General features: G+C 41.0%; 1 protein-coding gene across 6 annotated transcripts in view; it reads left to right on the forward strand.

Annotated features, from left to right (window-relative positions):
- itprid2 (ITPR interacting domain containing 2) overlaps positions 1–26,398 on the forward strand; it is a 138,317-nt gene that overhangs the window by 69,624 nt on the left and 42,295 nt on the right. For 5 of the 6 annotated variants that reach the window (XM_078404038.1, XM_078404039.1, XM_078404040.1 and 2 more), the window contains 8 exons: positions 3,752–3,946; positions 10,180–10,228; positions 15,163–15,212; positions 15,454–15,510; positions 21,657–21,699; positions 21,797–21,892; positions 22,329–22,537; positions 23,706–24,427. In XM_078404038.1, coding sequence (XP_078260164.1) covers positions 3,772–3,946; positions 10,180–10,228; positions 15,163–15,212; positions 15,454–15,510; positions 21,657–21,699; positions 21,797–21,892; positions 22,329–22,537; positions 23,706–24,427 — 1,401 coding nt within the window. In that variant the 5' untranslated portion in view covers positions 3,752–3,771. The remainder of the gene's footprint in view (positions 1–3,751; positions 3,947–10,179; positions 10,229–15,162; positions 15,213–15,453; positions 15,511–21,656; positions 21,700–21,796; positions 21,893–22,328; positions 22,538–23,705; positions 24,428–26,398) is intronic. The other variant, XM_078404042.1, reaches the window with a different exon arrangement.

Genomic DNA, 26,398 nt, shown 5'->3' on the forward strand with positions numbered 1-26,398 from the left:
CTTGTAGATGGTGTTATAGCAGAATTTAACCACACCATTGAGTGTAGAGAGAGTGAAAATACAGTTTGGTTAGACTTTGTGTTGAAGGTGGAGCTGCAGTCAATAATAGGAGTTGAGCGCTAATTTCATGGTGGTGGATGTCAGAGCCACCAGTTGGTAGTCATAAAGGCATATTAGCTTCTTGTTCTTTGGATGATAGCGGTCATCTTAAGGCAGATGGGAAGCTCAGGATGTGGTGGGGAGAGGTTAAAGATGTCCACAAATACTCCTTGTCGACTGGTTTCCAGAGAACACAGGCGGGGATCCCATGCGGGCCAGTCACTTTCCGTGGATTCAATCTTGGGAAAAGCTGATTTGATGTCTGTAACCGTGGGTACAGGTAACCTCTGGTTGTCAAGGTGTGTAATGTCATTCAGTTGACCATCTGTTCAAAGCGAGCATAGAATGCATTGATCTCGTCAGGAAAGGATGTGTTGCCAGTGATACTGCCCGACTTCACTTTGTAGCCTGTTATACCATGCAAGCCTTGCCACAATTGATGGGTGTCTATATGATTAGTCGAGAACTCTGGCTTAATCTGGAATTGTCTCTCGACGTCGCTGATGGCTTTGCACAGGTCGTACCTAGATTTCTTGCGCAGTTCTATCCAGATGTGAAATGTTTTGGTGGATTCTGGAGCCTCTAATCTGTGCAGACTATATATTGGATAAGACTGGCCAATCTCTCATAATGGGTACTGGTGCGCTTCGATATTTCCTGCGGGTTTCCACTGCATTTCCCCTTCCAAGGATGGTTGAAGGCATAAATGGCCGACTGGTGCAGGTAATGGAGGAACTTCTATTTTCTTTGCTAGTTTCTCTGAAAACAAATGTACCTGCCTATAAAATAAACAATGCCTGATGACTGTTAACGGACAAATAATGACGTTGGAAGTGCAGTGGGTTTTGGGTTTGGACTTGGACTTGAAATTTGCATATGAAATGACGATTCCTTCAGTTGTTTTGGGATTAGTGCACTTAAGTCTGAATGGTTGGTTAGTGCTTGCCTTTTGAAAATTAGTGATTGTTGCTTGCATTTTAAAATCCAGTGGCAACAAAATGCTGATGGTTGGAGCTCTGATGTGTGGAGATAGAGGAATTCTTCAAGTGATCCATGTATTGTTAGTAGATGGTTGATGCGTATGCTCGTCCTCCACCTGGAGTTTAGCACTGGATGGGAGGGAGGAGAGGGTTGTGCAGGTATACTCGTGGAAAGTTTCTGTTTACATTTGATCTTGTGATGCAGTTAAACACGTCAGTGATTTGATACGAATAGATTTTTTATCTTGGAAGATAGAGGAGTAGGGGGCATTTGGGCTACTAGCAAGCAATCCACTATTTCAACCGGCACTTACTTATGTTTCCCTTAACCTCCATCATCAGCACTCCTCTTCCTCCAGTGCTGAGCCATTTTTATCTGCTCGATTTTGCCTTGAGATCTTTCAGCCATTTGCAATCTGTCCTCGCCTTCCCCAAACGAGGCACTTTTTAATTCCTTAGATAAATCTGACACATTTTGTTCATTCTCTGTCTTCAGTTCTACCTGACTTTCTCTTGCTCCCACCTTAACCTAACAGACCCTGCTGCCTGGTGATTGATTGCTAACCATTTTTCCACTTCATTGTGATCCTTTTTTTCCTCTTCCCACTTGCACTTCATTTTATCACACTTTATTTTCCTCTTTGACATTTAGACGCTTCTTTCCTCTTTCCAGCTTCACTTCTTATTTCATCTCTCTCGTGTCTTTAACATTTATTCTAAGGTTCCCACTGAAACCTTGCGATAGCACTGTTGTAATTATAACTGGCTCGATGTATCTGCACATTGTGGGTGCGAATTCCTGAACTCCCAGGCAGCGGTTTTCAGTTGCTTACAGTAGCTGTAGCAGCATCTCAGGCAGGAGTGATGCTTGGAGCTGGGATATGTCTGCATTGAATTATGTCTGGAACTGTGTGGTTGGGTGTGCTGGATTTACACAAACGATATTGGCCTTCTCTATTGCTGACATATCATTTTTTATAAAAGGTATAATTGATATATTGGTTATTAATTAATGGGCTTACTCTATTTGCAATAGGCTGACTGTTTTGAAGTCTTGCTTCTTCAATGCATGCCAAGTTACTAAGGCTTTTTGTTCAAATAAATGATAAGGCAATCAAGCTTGCACAAACAAAATGATATTTAAAGTTTTAACTTGGTTCCTTCAATGATTCAGTAAATCCAGTAGAGTAAATGCTATTATGAATATCCAAGACATTAAACTTGTACACGTGATGAAATAAATAGCATAAAACAAACCGTTCCTAGGTACAGCTTTTAAATGTAGAAACATAGAACTGCAGAGGCTTCTGTGAAGAAGGGTGCCGAACCAAAACATCACCCATCCTTTTTTTCCAGACATGCTGCCTGACCCGCTGCGTTACTCCAGAACTTTGTGTCAATCTTCAGTTTTTAAATGATTGGATAATTTCTTTAAATTGCAGGTGATGACAAATGTAGCCGTTTCGAACACCATCACAACTGTTAGCTGGCAAATAATTCACTAGTTAGCAATTTATATACGACAAAAATAATGTACGAATTCCAGAATTAGCTTTTAAAGAAAGAGATCAAGTAGTGTTTACCTAATGCATGTTGTCTTTCTAAGAGACTGTTGAAAGCACTTCCTATATGATAAATTACTTGAAAGCAGCTGTTATGAAAGAGGCAGGCACGCTAGCCACTCTATTCAGAGCAACAGCTCCCAATCAGCAGTGAGTGGAAGAACCAGTAGATCTGTTACCTTGTTATGTCAGAATTTCTCCTGAACACCAGGAATAGACTAAAGGAGCATGTTTTTAACCATAAGATGGTATGTAAAATACCACAACATTCCCTCAGTCAGCACTATAGTGCCAGCTGGTATCACGTATTCAAGACTGGAAATGTAATTAAGACTAGAAATGGACTGAATGTGGAATCATTTGGGGAATGCTAATGTTACAGCTGACTTGGTTCATTAATAGGTAGTGGCACAAAGGTGGGACATTGGCTATACTACTAGACCTTATTTACCATCAGGGATCTGATCTAACAGCTGACAATGCTGGAAATGTTTGAGAGGAGAGACAATTATCATCGTGCAACAGTTAACGTTTTAGATCAGTGATCTGTCATCTGGTTTTCTTAAATTGAAAAGCAAAATGAAAAGTTATTGACCTTAAATATTAACTCTTTCACTTTCCATGGATGCTGCTTGATTTGTTGAGTCTTTAGAATTTAGACTTTAGAGATACAGCACGGAAACAGGCCCTTCGGCCCACTGAGTTTGTGGCGAACAGCGATCCCCGTACGCTGGCACTATCCTACACATTAGGGACAATTTACAATTTTTACTGAAGCCAATTAACCTGCAAACCTGTACATCTTTGGAGTATGGGAGGAAACTGGAGCACCCTGTGAAATCCCACACGGTCACGGGGGGAACGTGCAATCTCCGCACAGAGAGCGGCATGCTCAGGATCGAAACTGGGTCTCTGGTGCAGTGTGGCAGCAACTCTATCGCTGCACCACTGTGCCGCCCCAAAGTCTTTCTGTATTTATTTGCTCTTTCCAGCATGAGCAATATTTTGTGTTTGTACCGCGAAGAATCGGACGCTTCAAACAGCAAACTGCTGTGATGGTTCTTGTTTTTCTAATTGTGTTAATTACTGTTTTTCACTTTGGATTAACAGGTAGGAAATAAATAATAAACATGGAAGAAAGAGTTCTCTCTGGACGTGCACAAGATTGGAAAATTAAGAGGATGGCCTGGGCAAGAAGCAAAGATTCTTGTCAAAACTCTGAAGGCAATGATACCTGCCTTGTCACAGAGACAACAGAAGACAGCAGTTCAGCAAACCCAAAGCCGTCCAGACCATCAAGCACAGGTAAGCTTCTTTGACACAAGAAGTGCAAAGGATGGTGAATTGGTGAAAGAATAATAACACCACAGGGGCTGTTATATGTTATGTTGGTTTTGGTGTAGCCTGAGGAATTTAAAAAAAAGTTATTTAAACTGATTGTCAGGAAATAATATGTCAAAATATTTGTTGCATACTCTCCTTGCCCTGCACTAATATGATTGATTCTCAATTGCTTTATGAAAAGGCCAAGCAATGCTTACGGCCTTTGGTTACGACAAGCTCTGGGAAGCTAAGAATGGACGGTAATTGTTGACTCTGCCAGATATGCATGTATCCCAAGATTGAATGAAAAAATATCGCGGAGCAATTATCAGTTTCTTGAGTGGCTTGTTAACAAATTGTTGGCTTCTTGTCAAAATCCAGTGAGGCTCAGAGCCTTCTTCCTGCCCCACATGGAAAGCAACCAGCATTATGTGAGAATGGCTGTTTACATTAAACAGCAATTGAAATCATTGGCAGGGGCCTAGAAACATAGAAACAAGGAAAATAGGTGCAGGAAGAGGCCATTCAGCCCTTTGAGCCAGCACCGGCATTCATTGTGATCATGGCTGATCATCCACAATCAGTAACCTGTGCCTGCCTTCTCCTCATCCCTTTATTCCACTAGCCTCTAGAGCTCTATCTAACTCTCTTTTAAAGTCATCCAGTGAATTGGCCTCCACTGCCTTCTGTGGCCGAGAATTCCACAAATTCACAACTCTCTGGGTGAAAAAGTTTCTTCTCACCTCAGTTTTAAATGGCCTCCCCATTATTCTTAGACTGTGGCCTCTGGTTCTGGACTTCCCCCAACATTGAGAACATTCTTCCTACATCTAGCTTGTCCAATCCTTTTAGTGGCCTAGAAGTGGTGTTACGATAAATTTACGATAGAATGTTATTTATCCCAGGAGGAAAATTGATCAGATTGGTCACAGGACTCTCATGCAGTTCACATGATTCCTTTACCTAAAGCAGAAGATAAAGCAGTTGCAGAAAAGGAAGAACTCAGTGGGTCAGGCAGCATCTGTGGAGTGAGTGGACAGATGATGCCTAGGGTTGGGACCCCTTGTTCAGACTGTCCACTTTCTCCACCGATGCTGCCTAACCCGCTGATTTCTTCCACCACTTGGTGTTTTGCTCAAGATTCCTGCATCTGCAGTTCTTGTGTCTCCGATAAAGCAGGTGAGAGGGTTTTAATTAAATAGCTTAAGGTCAATGTAAGAGCAGTGGTAGGATCATTATCCAAAGATGTAACCGAACACCAGAAAATGTGATGGCACGGTGGAGCAACAATAAGAACTGCTGCCTCATGACTGCATAGTGGGAGAGTTGCTGTCTCACAGTGCCAGAGACCCAGGTTCGACCCTGACTATGGTTGCTGTCTATACCGAGTTTGTATGTTCCCCCTGTGACCGCGTGGGTTTTCTTTGGTTTCCTCACACCTTAATTGGCTTCTGTAAATTGTCCCTAGGATAAAAGTAGTTTCGGTTTCAATTTAGTTTACTGTCACATATACCGAGGTACAGTGAAAAGCTTTTGTTGCGAGTAAACTAGTCAGCAGAAAGACAATACATGATACAATTGATCCATGATACATGATAAGGTATCGATACATGATAAGGTAATAACATTTAGTGCAAGGTAAAGCCAGCAAAGTCCAATCAAGGATAGTCCGAGGGTCATCAAAGATGCAGATAGTAGTTCAGCACTGCTCTTTGGTTGTGGTAGGATGATTCAGTTGCCTGATAACAGCTGGGAAGAAACTGTCCCTGAATCTTCCCTGAATGTCCTGTGCAGGCTCTGAGGATTGCTAGTCAGCATGTACTTGGTTGGCCAAAGAGCCTGTTTTCACGCAGTAAAACTTAAAAACTAAAACTTCAGGGTGGAGTTGAAATGTTCTTCCTGTGACCGCATGGGTTTCCCCCAGTTGCTCCAGATTCCTCCCATATCCCAAACATGGTTAATTGGCTAGTAGGTTCAATTGTCCCTAGTGTAAATCAATGGTGGAAGGGTTAAAAGGGGAGGGCACAGACTTGTGAATGACACGGAAATAAGCTGGAAAACTGGCATGATCCGATGGGTTGGGTGGCTTTCTCGGAATCACCAATTCAGCAAGATTTGCAAAAGGAAATCATTCTTTGTAAAAATCTTTTGAATAAGTCACTGGGTACACATGGATGATACAACAAATGTAATATATTTGATTTACTTTGCTAAGGTAACACATGTTAGGCTTGCAGTTACATTGTGAAACTGGGAGAAAGAGACAAATGGATGGTGGAAATTGGGGCTAAAGATTGTTTCTTAGATTGGGAAAATGGTGGGAAATTGGGTTTGAAAGGATTGGTGATGGGTGCTGTCAGTCATCCTGTACACAAACCATTCGGACTAGGGAATTAGAAATACAATTTCAACATTTGGGGTAACACCAAGTTTGGGGGGATGGGGGGGGTTGCTGTTTTAATTAATATTGATGATTATATAGTCAAGGTAGAATGACTATCTAACTCTTTGTTGACCCTCTGACTATACTTGATCAGACTGTGTTGGCTTTACCTTGCACTAAACGTTTTTCCCCTATCAGGTATCTATGGCTCGATTCTAATCATGTATTGTCTTTCTGCTGAATGGAGAGCATGCAACAAAAGCTTTTCACTCTACCTCGGTGCACGTGACAATAAACTAAACTATCTAACTAATATAGAAGAAGAAAATATAGTAAGGAGCATTTGGTGAGCAGCAAGCTACATTGCCCTTGGAAAATACATCTGAGCTAAATGAGTTCAGGAACTTTGGAACTAGTGCACGAGTTCCTTGAAGCAGTGACTTGTTAACAAGGTAATCGAAAGGGGAAAGTCAAATGTCAGATGCTTTTCTGGGTTGCAGTAAACGAAAGGGAGAAGGAAGGAAATTTGTTGGGTGTAATTTTTTAAGATAATTATTGGTGGAGGAAGTACTGGGAATTAAGATAAAATCAGATAAAATACTGGACATACTTGACAGATTGGGCTGCATCACTGGGAAAAGAGTGGAAATTTTTGTTTCAGACCCTTATTAAAATTCTCAAAGCGCTGGTACTGTTTTGGGATGGGTGAAGCAGTGTGCTGACACTAACTGAGTGAGGGGGAAAGAATGCCTGGCAGCGGCGGTGGAAGGGCAATCTGAACTGATGCAGAGAACTGTGGAGTCGATACCCAAAACACCTGGCTCCGACTCCTTGATTTCTTGTGCACCTGACTCCAACTCCAGCAGCACCAAAATTGCTCCGACTCGATAACTCCGACTCTGACCCCACAGCGCTGGATGCAGGGAATTAACACTGGAACAACAAATTTTCTCTGTTAAGATGTCATTTTTTTCTCTTCTGACAACAGCTGTATTTAATTTGTGATTTTCTTCTAACTCAAAGTTATTCTGTCAGTTTTCTCCGAAGCAGCAATAAATATTGGGTTCCCCGAAGATGTGAGGAAAAACTTAGTCTGAAGAAGGGTCTCGACCCGAAACCTCACCCATTCCTTTTCTCCAGAGGTCCCGCTGAGTTACTCCAGCATTTTGTGTCTATCTTCGAGGAAAATCTTAGGCAGATTTAAAAGATGGTCATAAAGTGGAAGCATTTAATCTGACTGATTACAGCTCCTATGTGACTGAAGAAATAGCAGACCATCGTAAGGGATATACAAGGAGGTATATCGGTACCTACATTAAAGAAACTGGGGGTGGGAAAAGGCTGTAATGAAGGAGGGTGTTTTAGTTTAGGGATACAGCATGGATATAGGCCATTGGCCCACCATCCATGCCAATCGCCGATCATGCATTCACACTATTCCTACGTCATCCTACTTTCTCATCCACTCCGTGCACATTAACAGCAGTTTTACAGAGGCCAATCAACCTATGAACCTGCATTTCTTTGGGATGTGGGAGGAGACCGGAGCACCCGGAGGAAACCCACGGGTCACAGGGAGAACACACAAACTCCACACAGTCAACATCTGAGGTCAGGATCAAACCCAAATTGGAGAAATGTGAACGAGAACTTAAACACCAACAATTAAATAGTATATTTTGGGTTTTAGGCGCTCAGTAGCCACTATGCTCTAAGTGAAATAAGGAGGACTTGTCTGAAATTAGGACATATGCTGCAGGTTGATGGATGGGTGGAACTTAAGAGATTTAAAAGGATAAAGGATCATCTGGAAATCATGGGAATAATTAAGGTTGAAGGTGCAAAAGTATGGATGAGAATTTGAAACAAAAGGCCTGATGTAGGCACAGAAGCAGGAGATAGCACAGAGACGGAAGTAGGAAATGTTTGTAGTAGAGAGATTGTGGGGTCAGAACCTTGGCATAGTGTGGTATCAAACTCTGAAATTACTGGGAATTTGGTGCATCCTGCAACAGTGGCCAAATGGAAGTGGTCAGAGGCAAAGAGAATCATTTTTGTGCTGAGATGGAGGAGTGATGGATTTGATCTTTCTGGTGTGGCAATTCCTGCTCTTTTCGGATTGTGCACAGTAGCAGTGTTGTTAAAATGCTAAGCCAGATTGTATAAAACAGCAAAAATGTGAAACACCACTTTGCTAGAGTCCAAGTTATCATGCACTTGCACAACAGCACAGTGGGCAGCGCCAGAGACCCGGGTTCGATCGTTTCGCTCAACACCTTCGCTCAGTCCGCCTTAATCAACCTGATCTCCCGGTGGCTGAGCACTTCAACTCCCCCTCCCACTCCCAGTCTGACCTTTCCGTCATGGGCCTCCTCCAGTGCCATAGTGAGGAAATTGGAGGAACAGCACCTCATATTTCGCTTGGGCAGCTTGCAGCCCAACGGTATGAACATTGACTTCTCCAACTTTAGATAGTTCCACTGTCTCTCTCTTTTCCCCCCCTCCCCCCCCTCCCCCATCCCAGTTCTCCCACTGTCTTCCTGTCTCCACCTATGTCCTTTCTTTGTCCTGCCCCTCTGACATCAGTCTGAAGAAGGGTCTCGACCCGAAACGTCACCCTCTCCCTCTCTCCTAGATGCTGCCTGACCTGCTGAGTTACTCCAGCATTTTGAGATACCTTCGATTTGTACCAGCATCTGCAGTTATTTTTCTACACGTCTCTCTATTGGCAGTCAACCGAACAGCTCCCTCTCATCCCGTCCATCTCTCAAGGCCAAAATCATCCAAATGTCATCCTAAGCTTTAAGCAATCAATTTGCATCGTTTGGCCTTTTTGCCGTGCAATGTTTTCTGTTTGCGCATCCTGTTAAATAATAACATTTTCTAGAACTTTTTATAAATATTCCTTGATCCTAATGAATGTTCCGAAGTAAAAGGATGTGGAGGTGCCGACAACAAATTTTCAGTTCCAATATTGTTTTACCCCGCAGCTTTATGATCTTTAGTTTAGTTTAGTGATACAGTGCGGAAACAGGCCCTTCAGCCCCCCAAGACCGTGCCGACCAGCAATCACCACACACTAACACTATCCTATACACACTAAGAACAATTTACACTTATGCTAAGCCAAATAAACTACAGACCTGTACGTCTTTGGAGTGTGGGAGGAAACCAAAGATCTCTGAGAAAACCCACGCAGTCACGGGGAGAACGTATAAACTCCGTACGGGGAGAACGTACAGACTCCGCACGGACAGCACCCGTAGTCGGGATTGAACCCGAGTCTCCAACTCTGCAAGTGCTGGAAGGCAGCAACTCTACCGCTGTGCCACCCTTCTTTCTGTAAACCAAATTGCTCCGGGTCAGATGAGAGTCTGCTTTTCATAACTAAACATATAAGCTGAACAAATATTGCTTTGCTAGCATGGAAGGCTGAAAAAGGAAATGATTTAGCTGCGAGGCAGTCATTTTAGATTCCGGTCGATGCCATTCGCAGTCAGCAGATGCAACTGAATTTTCTTGAGCTCTTGCATTTTGCTCTATTTACCCTTTCAATCTCGCAGAATACGAATACATCTCGGAACTGATTATCTGGAGAGGAACTTGAACTTTAAATATTCAGTATATTTCTTAAAACCAGCATGTTCTTAATTGCTTGTGAATATACCAGACTTTTTCCAAACTATTCCAATATCTTTACAGTTCAATATATTGTGTCTGATTTCAACTTTACTGCATTTTAATTACTACTGATTTTACTTAGGGTAAAAGCCTTGTTACGTAAATGTAAAAGGTACATATATTTTACTAAATTTGTATTCTCCTTTGGCAGAGAGTGGCATATCGAATAAGAAGATTGAAAATTGGCTTCAAGGTTGTGGGTAAGCTTGTTTCTATTTTGAACAGATTAAGAAATTTTAATTGAAAAGCCACCTTCCACTCTAAACACTATTTAAAATTCACTCAATTGGAAATTGGTGCAGTGGTTGTAGTAATGTTGATAGATAAATGGGATGAAGGCAGAAAGAATCTTTGCTCGGAAAATCAAGAAGATCAGTTTGAGTGGAGCTAAGACACAGCAAGGGTCAAGAAAGCTCTGGAGATCTATTATCAACCCCTAAAGATAATGGTGATGTAAAGCATGCAATCAATTAGGAAATTGGAGGTATGTGTAATATGGTACTCATGGGGGGAGTTTAATTTGCATATTGATTGGGCGAACCAAAGTAGCAGTAACAGTGGAGGACAAATTTATTGAATGTTAATAAGGTGGTTTTCCAGATCCTTATGTTGAAGCACCAACAAGGGGGAAAGGCTGTCTTGAATCTGGTATTGTGCAATGAAAGAGGGTTAATTTTTAATTATTGTACATCTATTTAGTAAGTTATACAAATAATTTCCACCAAATTTTCCACAATTCCAGCCGTGCTGTCTGCTTTATAAGAGTGAGTTAGGCCACATTTGGAAAAGTCCGCAGTTCTGGTCGCCCATTGAGGAAGGATGAGGATACTTTAGAGAGCGTGCAGACCAAGGGTACTATCTATAAAGAGAAGCCGGACAAACTTGGATTGCTTTCTCTGGAATGTTGGAGGCTGAGGGGAGAGGCTGCTAGAAGTATACAAAATTCTGAGAGGCAAGAAAGGATAGACAGCCAGAACCTTTTTCCCCAGGGTGTAAATATCTCAGACCAGAGAGCATTGCATTGGGGTCAAAGGGGGAAAGTTTAAAGGAGGTATCCGGCCAGGTTTTTATTTTAATGTAGAGAATGATGGGTGCCTGGAACGCAATGCAAGAGATGGTGGTGGAAGCAAATGCAGTAGTGGCATTTTATAGACTATTAGATAGGCACATGGATGTGTGGAGAATGGAGGGATATTGATTGTGTGCAGACAGAGGAAATTAGTTTAATTTGGCATAATGTTGGGCATGGACATTGTGGGCTGAAGGGCCTGTCCCTGTGCTGTACTGTTCTATGTAATCATTCCTTTGTGTGGCCTGCACACTATTAATTCTGTTATCCCAAAATCCTTCAAATAATTTTGTAAGCATTAGCTTAAGGGATGAATAAAGTAAAGACTAGGAACTATTTTTTTTTAAAGCCCTGAACATGTGACTCACTTCATGTATTAACCCTGGAATTTATTAATTCAAGGACTTGTTGGATCTTACATGAAAAAATATATATTTGGGAGGTAATCTGATTGCAGCAAGCTTTGTGTTCCAACTTTATATTTACTGGAAAATATGGGAAATATGAAACCTATTTGCATTTGCTAATAGAAAGTACTTTAAAATAACTTGCTGTGCAAATAGTTCAGTAACTAACAGTAATTACTCTTTTGTCAACTGCAATTCTATGCATTGTGATATCATTATACATTATAAAATATATTTCTACAACGATTTTTGTATTGAACAAATTAGCTCCATTGCACACATTATAAATTTGCATGTTTGGTGGTTAATTATGTTATACTAATTAATAACAATAACGTTGGGGAAATGGTAGCGCAGCGGTAGAGTTGCTGTCTGACAGCGCCAGAGACCTGGGTTCGATCCGGGCTATGGGTGCTTGTCTGTACAGAGTTTGTGCATTCTCCCAGTGACCTGCGTGGGTTTTCCTCGGTGTCTCCAGTTTTCTCGCACGCGACAGAGACGTACAAGTTTGTAGGTTAATTGGCTTGGTATAATTGTAAATTGTCCCGTGTGTGTGTGTGTAAGGTAGTGTAAGTGTGTGGGGATCACTGGTCGGTGTGGATTCAGTGGGCCGAAGGTTCTGTTTTCGTGCTGTATCTCTAAAGTAAACTATATTGCTGTGGAATTCTCTGCCACAGAGGGCAGTGGAGCCCAAATCACTGGATGGATTTAAGAGAGAGTTAGATAAAGCTCTAGGGGCTCATGGAATCAAGGGATATGGGGTGAAGGCAGGCACGGGCTATTGATTGTGGGTGATCGGCCATGATCACAATGAATGGCGGTGCTGGCTCGAAGGGCCGAATGGCCTTCTCCTGCACCTATTTTCTATGTATACTAAACTAATGCTCAAGGCAAGCCATAAGTGTATTTATAAGTTACGTGGGCATTAAAGGCCTTGGATCCATTTTTTAATGTAAAATTGTAAATTCTCAGGAAATCCAGGGTTCAAATCAAAAATATGTTCATGAATGTTAAATTAATTTTTAGGGCAATAGCAAAGGTAATGGATTGACACCTACAGTAATATTGTTCAGGCTGGCAAAACGTATACAGGCTCTTAATCCATGAAAGGCATTTAATTGATAGACTTGATGCAGTTACAGTCTCAAAACATGCTTAATGAAAACTAACTTTGGTTAAAAGGATAACTCTATGTGAATGTTTGTCATACAGCATGGCACCAGGTCCTTCGGCCCAACTTGTCCTCGCCGACCAAGATCACCATCTAAGCTAGTCCCATTTGGCCCATGTCCCTCTAAACCCTTTTTACCCATGTACCTGTACAAGTGTCTTTTAAATGCTCTTATATTATCTGCCTCCACTACTTCCTATGGCAGATGATTTCATATACTGACAACTCTCTTGAATGAAAAGGTTGCCCCTCAGTTTCATATTAAATCTTGCCCTTCTCACCTTAAGCACATTCCCTCTTGTTTTTTTTACCCTGGGTAAAAGTTTGAGATGTACAGATTTCTGATAATAGATATATTACTGTTTCAAAATTATTGTGTCCTTTCCAATTTTGTAATCACTTTTCAAGTTGGCACAGTTTTTTAAAATGATTTTGACATTAAGACCCCTAAAAATTAATGTAATTATTTGACTTTTTTTTTTGCAAAATAAAAATTGCCATTGAAATATTTAAATCATCATAATAATGTGAGAAATCTCTTGAGAAATAGTTGAACTTAAAATATTCTGACTTGGTTGATGGCTCTTTTGCTGAACCTAAAGCTTCTTGCAACCCAGCAGCATGAAGCCATATTACCCTGAAGACTCAAAAGGAGATTTTTTTTTTTTAAAAAGCCCTTCCCAATTCTGGCGTAGGATCAAAGGTGCCACAACATAATTCTGAGGAATTCCAGCAGGCCAAAACATTGCTGCTAAATTCCACGTGGAATCCAGCTGCGGGTGGTCGTAACAGATGTGATGGTGTCTGCAACTCCCTTAATCCTGGATTATGCAATGGATCTGCATCAGATGTGTGGGACATCTATCTGAATGTTTGAATACTGAAAGTTCCCTTTAGAACTGCTGGAGATGGTCAGCAAAATTCAGCCTAGTCTGAAGAAGGGTCTTGACCTGAAACGTCACCCATTCCTTCTCTCCAGAGATGCTGCCTGTCCCGCTGAGTTACTCTAGCATTTTGTGTCTATCTTTGGTTTAAACCAGCATCTGCATTCCATCTAACACAAGTTTAAGCCATTGATGTTTTTGGAGCCTTGCTCTGCACAAATTGGCAGTCACATTTTCTACAACAGTTAATATTTCAAAGGCTGTACACCGAAAAAGGTGGTACTTAATACGTCTTTTTTTTGTCTTTCACAGGAGAGATAAAATGCGGGTTTAATGACACCATAATTGCTGCAACTATGCAGTAGGCATCTGAACAATGGATAATACTACTGCAACATTTAATGCTTAGTTTTCGATTGGTTTCCATTGACCAAGGTGCCCCATCTACACTCGTCCCACTTGCCCGCATTTGGTCCATATTCCTCGAAACCTTTCCTATTCATGTACCTGTCCAAATGTCTTTTAAATGCTGTTTTTATTTCTGCCTCTACTACCTCCTCTGGCACCTCATTCCTTATATCCATCATCCTTTATGTGGAAAAAGTTGCTCCATAGATTCCTATTAATGCTTTCCCCCCACACCCTAAGCCTATGTCCTCTGGTTCTTCATTCCCCGAGTGAAAGGGGAATTTTCTGGGTAAAATGCTCTGTGCGTCTACCCCATCTATTCCCCTCATGATTTTATACACTTATTTGAGGAGGGTGTTAAGAATTACGACGTGGGCTACTTGGCCTTTTACGTTTGCTCTGCAGTTCAATAAAATTGGGCTGACCTTAGCACCACCTTCTTGCACTAACCCCATATTTCTTGATTTCCGTAGTTATTAAAAATTCATTAATTTCCATTGTCAAAAATTAGCTGAGCCATTTTTGTCAATTGTGCAAGTGAAACCAACTAACTGGGCAGTGAGATGGGCGTTAAATATTTCATCAAATATCACTAATAACCATGACTCCTGGATTGAAGCATGACAGTAATATTTTAACTGTTCCCACAGAGTAAATGCTAGCTAATGAGAATGATTTAACATGCAGTCTTAATCACCCGCGACACTGGAAAACTCATTATTGCAATTGCAATGATATGGTTGTAATGAGAAGCAGCGATCGAACATAATGAGCTCCTCCTCAATTTTTACTGTCATTTAAATATACTCTTTTAGTGTATGACTCTCGTAGTGTATCTGATGTAACAATCCACAACTTTTCAAAAAGGGATATTATTTATGTAGCCCTTCACGACCTCAATGCCCTTGTACAGCTCCCAGCTGATGAAGTGCTTTAAAATTAGTCATTGACATAATGTCAGGCTTAGAGAAACTGAACAATTTTTAATGCAACTTTTCTTGTATGTTACGTACTTGCAGTAGATGTACCTTTTTATCTTGCAAGTTAATTAACCAATTCCAGGCCAAGTTTTACAGAGTGGTATCCCAAATAGAAGTTGTTTTCATGGGAGATATTGTTATGAAGTTTTATGGGCAATGTATGTATTTGTATGAATTAAAACATCGTTTAATAAATGCTTATTATACCTTTGCAGAAAGCCACTTGGGGCATCCTTGGATGAACAAAGCCATCCACTGTTAAAGGGTAAAGTTGTTTCCTTTGAATCAATGCTTTTTAGATTGCAGATTGTCTTTCTCTTTATATACATCTAAAAGCAGTGATTGGAGGGGATGGTAATTTTATTTTTCAGATTCAACATTAAATGGAATGTAATGTGACTAAAAGAATTTTATGGAGTCATTGAACGTGGAAATTTCTGATAGAACAAAGGCATTTTAAGGAATAACAATGAAGCATTTTTTTAGACATGTGGTTATCTCAACAGGTGCAGTTCCAAAAAACGGATGCAGTTTTGAGGATGACCTGTCACTTGGTGCAGAAGGTATGCTTTATGAAGGAGGCAGACTAAGCGTATTGTCACTAGGTCTTTCTAATGTCACACTGTTGATTTTGTGTATTGCTTTTTTAAATGACTCTTGTATATTTAAATCTAAGTTGTTGAAGGCATTTGTTCTGGCTCCAAAACCCACGGGTTTCAATCGGCTATTTAAAAAGATAACCAGTGTATCAAGATTAGAATTTGTAAAGTGACAAATGATCATTGATAACAGAAGGTAATTTTCTGGACATAATTTGAGCAGTTTTCTACTGCATAGAATTAGGCTTCAACTTTGCAATAGACAATAGGTGCAGGAGTAGGCCATTCGGCCCTTCGAGCCAGCACCGCCATTCAATGTGATCATGGCTGATCATTCTCAATCAGTACCCCGTTCCTGCTTTCTCCCCATACCCCCTGACTCCGCTATCCTTAAGAGCTCTATCTAGCTCTCTCTTGAATGTATTCAGAGAATTGGCCTCCACTGCCCTCTGAGGCAGAGAATTCCACAGATTGCTGTGGAATTGTAGCGACAAAGTTGTTCTTTATGTTGCTGTCTTTTCCTTATTACATGTACATATATAAACACATGATTGCTCCATTGTGAAAGTGCAGTGAAGAAGATAAGAAATAACAACATGGCTGGTTTATTCACAAAATGCTGGAGTAACTCAGCAGGTCAGGCAGCATCTCGGGAGAGAAGGAATGGGTGACGTTTCGGGTCGAGACCCTTCTTCAGACTTGAAGGAATGGGTGACGTTTCGGGTCGAGACCCTTCTTCAGACCTGGCTGAGTCATGGCTGGGTCATGGCTGGGTCATTCAGGCTTTCAACCTTGAAATCTGCTTGCTATTAATAAAGATTATAAATGAGCTTTACTCTTTAAACTTTTGCAAAATTTCCACATCTCTTCTGACCATTGTATTCAAAATCTCTCATCTGATTATGGTCAATGAATGTAGTGTGTCCCTTGGAGACTTGCAAGGATTCAAATCATTCTTTTAATTCTCAAAAGGTACTGAATCTGCAGAATTACCTATTCTACATCGCTGTCAATGCTTAATCCTAAATGACTGATCCCTAATTCTAAGATTGCAACTAGTATTTTTTAGACTCCTTAACAAGTGGTAACTCTACTTAGCCTCTACTGTGCCAAGTTTCTGTCTTAATGAGATCACCCCTCATTCTTCTAACCCAATGTATTTTCTCTTAAGACTGCGGCTTGTCAGGTAATTCCCTCAATCCAGGTGCCGCAAAATATGGAGCACCTGCCCTTGCACCTCTTCCCTTTTCACTGTCCAGAGACCCAAGTAGTCTTCCTAGGTAAACACTTCCTCCAACCTAGTGTACTACATGCTGTGTTCATAATGTGGTCTTCGCTACATTGGAGAAACCACATGCAGATGAGTAGCTGCTTTGATGAGCACATATGTTCAGTCAGCAGCTGTGACCTTCAACTTCCTGTAGTCTACTACTTCAAATCTCCATCCCACCCACACACTGAGCTGTCTGTATCGTCCCGCGCTATTATAACATGGACCAAGATAAGCTTGAAGAAAGACACCTCGCCTTTTATCTCAGGATATTGTGAGCAATTTTGGGCACCATATCTGAGGATGGATTTGCTGGTTCTGGAGAGGGTCCAGAGGAGGTTTATAAGAATGATCCCAGGAATTAGGATAACCTGGATGTCGGCACTGGGCCTGTACTCGCTGGAGTTCAGAAGAATGAGGGGGGACCTCATTGAAACACAGAATAGCTAATGGTTTGGATAGAGTGCATGTGGAGAGGATGTTTCCACAAGTGGGAGAGTCTAGGACTAGAGGTCATAGCCTCAGAATTAAAGAACGTTCTTTTAGGAAGGAGATGAGGAGAAATTTAGTCAGATGGTGGTGAATATGTGGAATTGTTTGCCCCAGAAGGCTGTGGAAGCCGAGTAAGTGGATATTTTTAAGGCAGAGATAGATTCTTGATTAGTACATGTGTCAGAGGTTATGGGGAGGAGGCAGGAGAATGGGGTTAGGAGGGAGAGATAGATCAGCCATGATTAGACAAATGGCCTAATTCTACTATCATTCTACTTTCATTTATGACCTTATGGGATATTGCAACTTTCCAGACCTGGTATTGAATTTCACAACTTCAGGTTATTCCCTCTTTCTCTGGACCAGAACAAGTTGTGTCATCTATCGATGACATCAGCTCAGATTTACTTTGTCCATTAGCACAGCATGACCTTCTGAGTATGTCTTACATTTCACAACTCTTGCATTCCTTTTCTGTGTTCTCGGTCAAACAATCCTCATTCTATGGCTTTAATGATCAAGGGGCCATGTTCTCTGATACCACTACGCATCAACAGCTTTTAGAGCATACTCACAAGGCAGCAATGGCCCCAAACCTTTCAGAGTTATTCCCTTAGACACATCCATTCCTCCTTCCTCCCCATTCTTTCTGCAACTTTAACTTGTTCTCTCTCCTTCTCGGTTCTGCTGAAGTGTTTTTGAGTGGAATCATTAACTCTATTTCTCTTTACACCAATGCTGGAAAGAAAGTATGATTGCATATTCAGCTTTTATATCCTTCATCCCAGCCTCCTTTTCCGCATTATTTTGTACTAGAATTCCACCATCGCATTCCCTGAATTAATTTAAGACCTCGCTCCGCATACAGAATCCCACTAATGGACCCAACATGTTTCCTGCACATGCTTTTGCTCTTGGCATTTAATACTGTAATATTTCCTTAGTCTTGCATACCTGTGCGATTACATACTCCCTAATTGCCCTCTGAATTAATTTCTGTTTAAACACCTCCACATGTCTCAATACACATATATGGTCTCTAAACTGGTCAGAAGCTTTGGATTCCCCCCCCCCCCCCCCCCCCCCCCCCCTCGTTTCTCCAACTCTTGACATTGAGGATTCCTTGGTCTAGTTAGATTTACCTTTCACCATTGCAGGGACAGGTTAACCCTGAACTCTATATATTTTAAACCCTCCCACTGGTCACATGAAGACTTCCTGCAAGTAGTTGCTCCCTCTCCTCTTTTGCCAGGATCTGCACAGTCATTTTGAAATTGGCCTTCCTCAATTCAGGGTCATCATTTGCAGTCTATCCTTGTCCTTAGACTTGCGATCACTACCTCTGATATGCTGTCTGACTGACACTCCCTCCACTTGCCTGTCTACATTCCCAGATTAGTTCTGGTACCACCCCCTTTCTCAATAGGACTATATATGCAGTGGTTCAAGAAAACACCCCTGCATACACTTCAAAAACTCTTCAGCCTCAAAGTCTTTCAAAGCACTCCCAATTAATATAGGGGATGTTGAAATCTCTACCACCGTAACCTTATTATTTTTGCACTTCTTTGTGATTTGTCTGCCCAACTGATCGTCTATCTCCATCTGATTGTCTGGAGGTCTGTAAAGCATTTACTATAAAGTAACCACCCTTTTTTACTTTCCAAACTCCACTGATATGGTCTTGCTTGCAGAACCTTTGAGAATATCCTCCCCTTTTTAAGGCATTATTAAGCTTCTTGATAACTATTGCAGTGCCATCACCTCTTTCAAATCCCTCCTCCTCTCCGTCACCCCAGACGTTTTGGAAAGGTTTGTCAAAATAAATTGTGTTCTTAGAACCCGTACTTCAACAATCTTTAAACATATTCCACGACCAAATTAATGCCCGTAATTCCCGTCACTTAGAAGCAGTGGGTGCTGTTTGGGCACCAGCATAACATTCACATAGTGTGCACATACTTGGAGTGACTTGCTATTTTTAAGGCAACAGTGGGTATTGATGGGAAGTTTGCACCCAGAATGGACAGATCTTGACATCGGTCGATGTCCAATTCTGACTTACACCCAGTAGTGCCACTTGGAACTTTTCATTTGAGCAGAAATCCCTTAGTTTAGTGATACCCCATGGAACCAGGCCCTTAGGTGCACTGACTCCAAGTTGACCATTGACCATCCGCTCGGACCAGTTCTATGTTGCCCATGACTTCATCATGCACTTCCCACACACAAGGGGCAATTTACGGAGACCAATTAACCTATAAACCCACACATCTTTAGGATGTGGGAGGAAACCGGAGCACCCAAAGGAAACCTACGTGGACACAGGAAGAACATGCAAATTCCAGGCAGCAGCCAAGGTCAGGATGGTAACCGATCTCTGGTGTTATGAGGCAGCAGCCCTACTAGGTGTACTGCTGTGCCATCTGTAAGACCTGTAAAGATGCTGGAGATTGAGCCCTGGACCTTTTACATGGGAAGTATGTGCTCTACTACTGAGTGACATCGCGTTCTTAAAAACAGCCAAGCTTTGAACAGCAGGATGGAACCATCACCATCATATTTAGAGCAATGGTCCACAGCTTTCAGATTAGTTACTGAATGGCTTTCTTTGGGTGTTGCAGTGATGATGCAGATGCTGTGTACTTTCTGTAATTGTTTCACGTTGCATGACAGTCAGTTGTTGCATGGGAAGGTTTGAAGGATTGATTTTGGGCTCTTCCAAAAATTTAAAGGTAGAAGTAGGGACTTTCCAAAGAAGTAGGCACTTTCGAAAGAGGTTTCGAATGACAGAATACATTCCAGGAAAGGGTAACTGGCAGAGCTGGTATTACACGATTAGTTTGGAGATACAGTGTGGAAACCAGTTCTTCAGTTCACCGAATCCATGCTGACCAGCGATTACCTGTACACGAGCTCTATCCCACACATTAGTAGCAATTTGCAGAAGCCGGTTAATCTGCAAACCTGCACATCTTTGGAATGTGGGAGGAACCTGGAAAAAACCTACACGATCACAGAGACAATGTGCAGACAGCAGCCACAGATAGGATTGAACCCGGGTCTCTGGCGCTGTGAGGCAGCAGCTCTACCGCTGAGCCACTGTGCCGAGGTATTGTCATACTTTGCTTTTTGTTCTTTCACTCTATATAATTTAATGGTTATAGGGCACACTATGGCCCCTAGAGCCTGTTCAGTTCCTGGCACTCTCCTTTGTAGAGTGGGACTTGTTGTGACCCATCTCGGAACAAACACCAAGCATTGCATGGTAAGCATCCTCATACGACAAGCATTACTCATAACTTCCCCGATTATTGGAATGCTGCATTAGCAATTCCTGTTCAAACCATGATCTGAAGCAAGTTTTGTCTCATTACCTTTAATTAAATGTGTCTAGCTCTGAATCATTGTGCTTTTTTTACACTTAGTGGCCTAAGGTTCCAACACGATTTTTACTTATTTTAATAGCTGTATTCCCTGTACTCAGCCCACTTTGACTCTTATTTTCTGAGTGTATGCAGCATCCTTAATTTTCCTTCTTAAAATATTGTAACTGATATCTATCTCTTTTTACAACCAAATTTAAGCTAATTACTGGCAGCTGCCTGATTTTGCCTGGATGAGAAACCTTAAGCTGCAGTTTGGCACATACTTTGCAGCTAATTTTCCAGCATACGATGCCGTATTTCTGATATGCACTCATGTAGGCTGAAGCTTTCCATTAGCCAGGCATAGCCGCAAACCTATTCTAATGACTCATCAACTCCAACTTGACTCAAAAGATTTAGCAAGTCTGTGCATGGTGAGCTTTACCTTTACACAAGTTGTTTTGATGTGCTGGAAAAAACAAATATGCAGTAAGGAGTGGTTGCCATTGGTGTTTTAAAGTGGAACTGAATTCATGCCTTCTCTTTCCAAAGAACACCTCTGTTTGTAGTGTAGGAAAATAACTGCCGATGCTGGTACAAATCGAAGATACTTATTCACAAAATGCTGGAGTAACTCAGCAGGTCAGGCAGCATCTCAGGAGAGAAGGAATGGGTAACGTTTCGGGTCGAGACCCTTCTTCAGACTGAAGAAGGATCTCGACCCGAAACGTCACCCATTCCTTCTCTCCTGAGATGCTGCCTCACCTGCTGAATTACTCCAGCATTTTGTGAATAAATACCTCTGTTTGTAGTGATCGACTAACTAAATATACTCGCATGTAAATAACTGATTATTGTATGTATTGATATTTTTAAATACATGTGTACATAGATATATATATATATCCCATTGTTTACTTAAATTACATAAACTATTGTCTTTTAAAGTTGATCGTTCATGGTGTATTTTCCATCCACAGCTAATTATCTACATCTTCACAAGGACCCGGTGCAGACAGAAAGGTTAGTTTCCTTTTCAATAGATGAAGATATTTGTTCGCTTTAGTCTAGAAAGAGGCTTTTGCCACATTTCTAATCAATATTGTTTACCTTTTTGCAGTGGGACATCGGCTGAGGTAAAACGTAACCAGTTTTCTCAAATGGGAAACAGCATGAACTCCACTGGTTCTGGCAAGAGCAATACTACTGTATCAAGGTAGGCTGATCTTTATTTCAATGGCTTTTATTTCCAATTAGCAAACATTATCTTGATCATTAATATTTCATAAATGTCTATTGTTGTTGGAGTACACTGTCCAATAATTTCTGGAAAATCATGTATGCTTTTAATCTGAGTAAACAGCTATTTTGAAAAATATGTTCTCGCTACATTTAGCATTTATCTAAGACTGATTAAATAATCATGGTGACTGATATATCAGTTACTCTGTTAGTTGAGAAGGCAGTGTTTGTTATTTAACAGAATCACACATGGAATAGTTGCGTAATAAAGTAACAATTTTAATGTGTTCATTTTCATGGTCAGTATTATAAACAATTCAGATATTATATTTGGTGCTCTTGAACAATCTTACAAATTTTAGCAATCTTTGCATTGCAACAAATGTAAGATGTTTATTTATATTTTTCAGTGTTTCAGAATTATTGGACCTTTATGAAGAAGACCCTGAGGATGTCCTCTATAACCTTGGGTTTGGCACAGAAGAACCTGACCCTGCATCTAAAATTCCTTGTCGATTTTTTAATGCTTCATCGTTTGCAAGAGGAATAGATTTTAAACTATTTTTAGATGCTCAAATGCAGCGTATGGAATTGGACAATCCAAATTTTGCACTCACAAGTAGGTTCTTTAATTTTTCATTTAAATTACTGATTTATGGAATGCATGTTTCAAATTACCAATGGAAACTTTACTTGTCTGTTCAATTTCCAGAGAAGTAATCATGCTCAATTGACAACCAGTAAGGTCTATCAAGATGGTTTTCACATTAAAATCTTGCATGTAGCATGACTTCTTTAAAACAAACATTTATTAACTGTAAGGTAGACACAAAATGCTGGAGTAACTCAGCGGAACAGGCAGCATCTCTGGAGAGAAGGAATGGGTGACGTTTTGGGTCGAGATCCTTCTTCAGACCCCCCCAAAAAAAGATTTATTAACTGTTATCTTTGCCCATCAAAATTTATTCTTACAATTTCTAATTAAAAGACTCCTAATGTTTGAATCACCTTGTGAAAAATCTGCTTGTTGCATTAAAGTGCACGAGAAGTAAATCTGAAGGATGGTAGTCTATTCAACAGTTGAGTTCTATGAAAGCTTCGCTATAATTGTTTCAAAGCATGAATGTTTTGCCCATGTGTTTTTAGTAGCATGGTTGTCTGAAATATCTAAAAATCATATATTAATGCATAAATTAATCGACTGACCATTGTTTTACGGTATTTAGTGGTATGAACATTGACTTCTCTAACCAGGTAGTCCCTGCTTCCCCTCTCTATCCCCTCTTCCCAGTTCTCCCACTAGTCTTCCTGTCTTCGACTACATCCTATCTTTGTCCCGCCCCCTCCCCTTGACATCAGTCTGAAGAAGGGTCTTCTATCTGAAACGTCACCCATTCCTTCTCTCCCGAGATGCTGCCTGACCCGCTGAATCACTCCAGCATTTTGTGTCTACCATTGTTTTACAATGATCTTTTATGGTACTTTGTATACACTACAATACTCTACAATAGGAACATTTCAACTAAAATAACATGATTTATTAATGACTGTAGCCATCCAAGAATCTTTCAATTAGGTTTCACACATGTGTTGGACTATTATAAGCAAAAGCAATAAATGTAATGGAGAATGTGGTTTATCCCAAGCATGTGGCATGCCTGATATTACAGAGAAGTTAGAAGCATTGGTGTTTTACTGTATGTTTGCTCTGCATCTCTGAACGTATTGTTGCCTTTTAATTTTCTCTCCCACATTTGTTGAATGATAGATTCTACTTTCAATTACAGGTCGGTTTCGCCAGATTAAGGTTCTCACCACCGTGGCTAATGTTTTCTCCTCGCTGTACTCTCATGTCTCTGGCGCTCCTATAAAGAGGATCGGTGATTTGCCTGAAGCCTCAACTGCAGGCCAGACTTCTGCGGGAAACAATGCTGGTAGATTAAGGAAGACGGTATCACAACTCAACATCTTTGCAGGTCAGCAGGTAAAAGTGATGGACCCAACTAATCAAACAGCTCAAGCAGTCACAGAAAATTCAAAGACATCGCAGCATTCTCTTGAAACCGACAAAAGTGTGATTGATGATGAGAAGAAAGAAACGAGGATGCAGAAATGGCCTAAATTGACGGACCCTTCTCTGAAATCAGTATCTGAAGAGGTGGTGACTGGAAGCCCTTCAGGGATTATTCCTCAGGAACTTGTGTCTAACGCAGCAAATGGCTGCACGGAATCCAAGCTTGCTGACACTGCTTCCAGCAAACAAGGAACAGGAAACAGCTTGGATGATGCAAGTGGTATTTTGGAGTCTTCTGTAGACTTGACTGAATCCACAGACGTAGAACATGCAGTTGTTGGTGGGCCGACATCTGCTCCCTCACAGGGAAGTGTAGTAGCTGAATGCACGCCACCAGTGTGTTCGACCCCAGAGAAAGGGCAGCCTGGAGCTATGCACCATCCATTGCTGAGCAACTTGAAGGAGCAGAAGGAATTCTCATTTGACTTGGAAGAGGCAAGTTGTTACTTTTCTGATTTGTTAGCTTTTTCCAATATTGTAGCGTTCCAATGATGATAAAAATATTCTTCACTCTATATCTTCCCCTTTGCTCTACCTATTGTACTTGAGTTTGACTTGATTGTATTTATGTGTAGTATTATCTGATCTGATTGGTTAGCATGCGAAATGAAGCTTCCCACTGTAACTCAGTACACGTGACAATAATAGTGCATATTCCTGTTAAAGTCAAGGGCAAGGCAGGTTGGAGTAAGGAAGGCTGGATTAATAGAGAAATTGAGCACCGGCCAGGGAAAAAAATGGAGACATAGGACAGCTTTAGGCAGCTAGGGTTAAGTTTACATTTGAGGAGCTTGGCGGACTGAGGACCATACTCGGGTGGAAATTAGGAGGGCAAAAAGGGGGCAATTAATTGTTCTGGCAGAGAGAATCTGAAGAGATTTTATAAATACATTAAGGGAAAGTGGGTAACTTGGAAGAGAATAGGGCTTCCTAATAACCAAAGTGGTCATCTCTGTGTGGAGCCACAGGAGATGGGCAAGGTCCTCAATGAGCATTTCTCTGTTTTTACCATGGAGAAAGACACGAAGACTGGGGAACTTAGGACAGTTAATTGAGCTGTCTTTTTTAAAATTATAATCAAAAATAATTTATTCAATTACGATACAAAACCAAACCGTGGTAACAAACCCACCACCATGGTACAAAATCACCAAAATTATCTAAGGCACTAAATTTTCAAATAACTATAATACAATCCTTATTGAAGCCATTGAGCTGTCTTGAAGACAGTCTGTTTGAGAAGCTGTTGTACATCCTAAGGTAGATAAATCTCTCTGGGTTAATCAGATATCCAAGGACACTGTGACAAGCTAGAGAAGAAATTGCCGGAGCCCTGGCTGAGTTATATGAATCATCGTTAGACACTGAGGTGCCAGATGACTAGAAGGTAGATAATGATGTGCCTCCATTTTTGGAAGGGTTGCAAGGAAAGGCATGGGAACGAGAGACCAGTGGGCAAAACATCTGTGGCAGATAAGTTACTGAAGAGGTTTTTGAGGGATGATATACTTGCATTTTGATAAACAGGGGCCGATTGGGGATAATCAGTATAATTTTGTACATGGGAGATCATCTCTTTATGAATCCGAGTTTTTTGAAGAAGTAACTAACAAGGTTGATGAGGGCAAAGCTGCGAACAATTTCACTGTGAGCTTCAGCAATTGAACATGGAACTTTAAGGTTCCATGTGGTAGGCTGCTCTGGAAGGTTAGATTGCAAGGGATCCAGGGAGAGTCGACTGGATAAAGTTATCAAATATTACAGCAGGATCTTGATCAGCTATGTAAGTGGGATAAGGAATGGCTAATGGTGTTTAATGCAGTTAAGTATGCGTGTTACATTTTGAGGAGTCAAACCAGAGTATACCATAGTGAATGGAAGAGCCCTATAGAGTGTTGTAATACAAGTACATAGCTCCCTGAAAGTTGTTTCAAATGGCATGGTCAAGATGGCTTTTGATACATTGTGCTTCATCTGTCTGGATATTGAGTATAGAATTTTGGATGTTATGTTACACTTGTACAGCACGTTGGTGAGGCTGCATTTCAGTTTTGGTCACCCTGCTTTGGGAAGGATGTCATTAAGCTGGAAAGACTGCAGAGAAAATTTACTAGGATGTTGCCAGGATTCGAGCGCCTGATCGATAGGGAGAGATTGGGCAGGCAAAGACTTTATTCCTTGGAGTGAAGGAGGTTAAAAGATGATCTTATAGAGATGTATAAAATCATGAGGGGAATAGATAGAGTGAATGCACAGACTCTTTTTTGCACAGAGTAGAAGAATCAAGGACCAGAGAACATGGGTTTAAAGTGAGAAGGGAAAGATTTAATAGGAACCTGATGGGCAACCTTTTCCACACAGAGGGTGGTGGGTATATAGAACAAGCTGTGAGATGAAATTGTTGAG

Source organism: Rhinoraja longicauda, chromosome 8 (assembly GCF_053455715.1).
Source record: "Rhinoraja longicauda isolate Sanriku21f chromosome 8, sRhiLon1.1, whole genome shotgun sequence".
NCBI classification, from domain to species: Eukaryota; Metazoa; Chordata; class Chondrichthyes; order Rajiformes; family Arhynchobatidae; genus Rhinoraja; species Rhinoraja longicauda.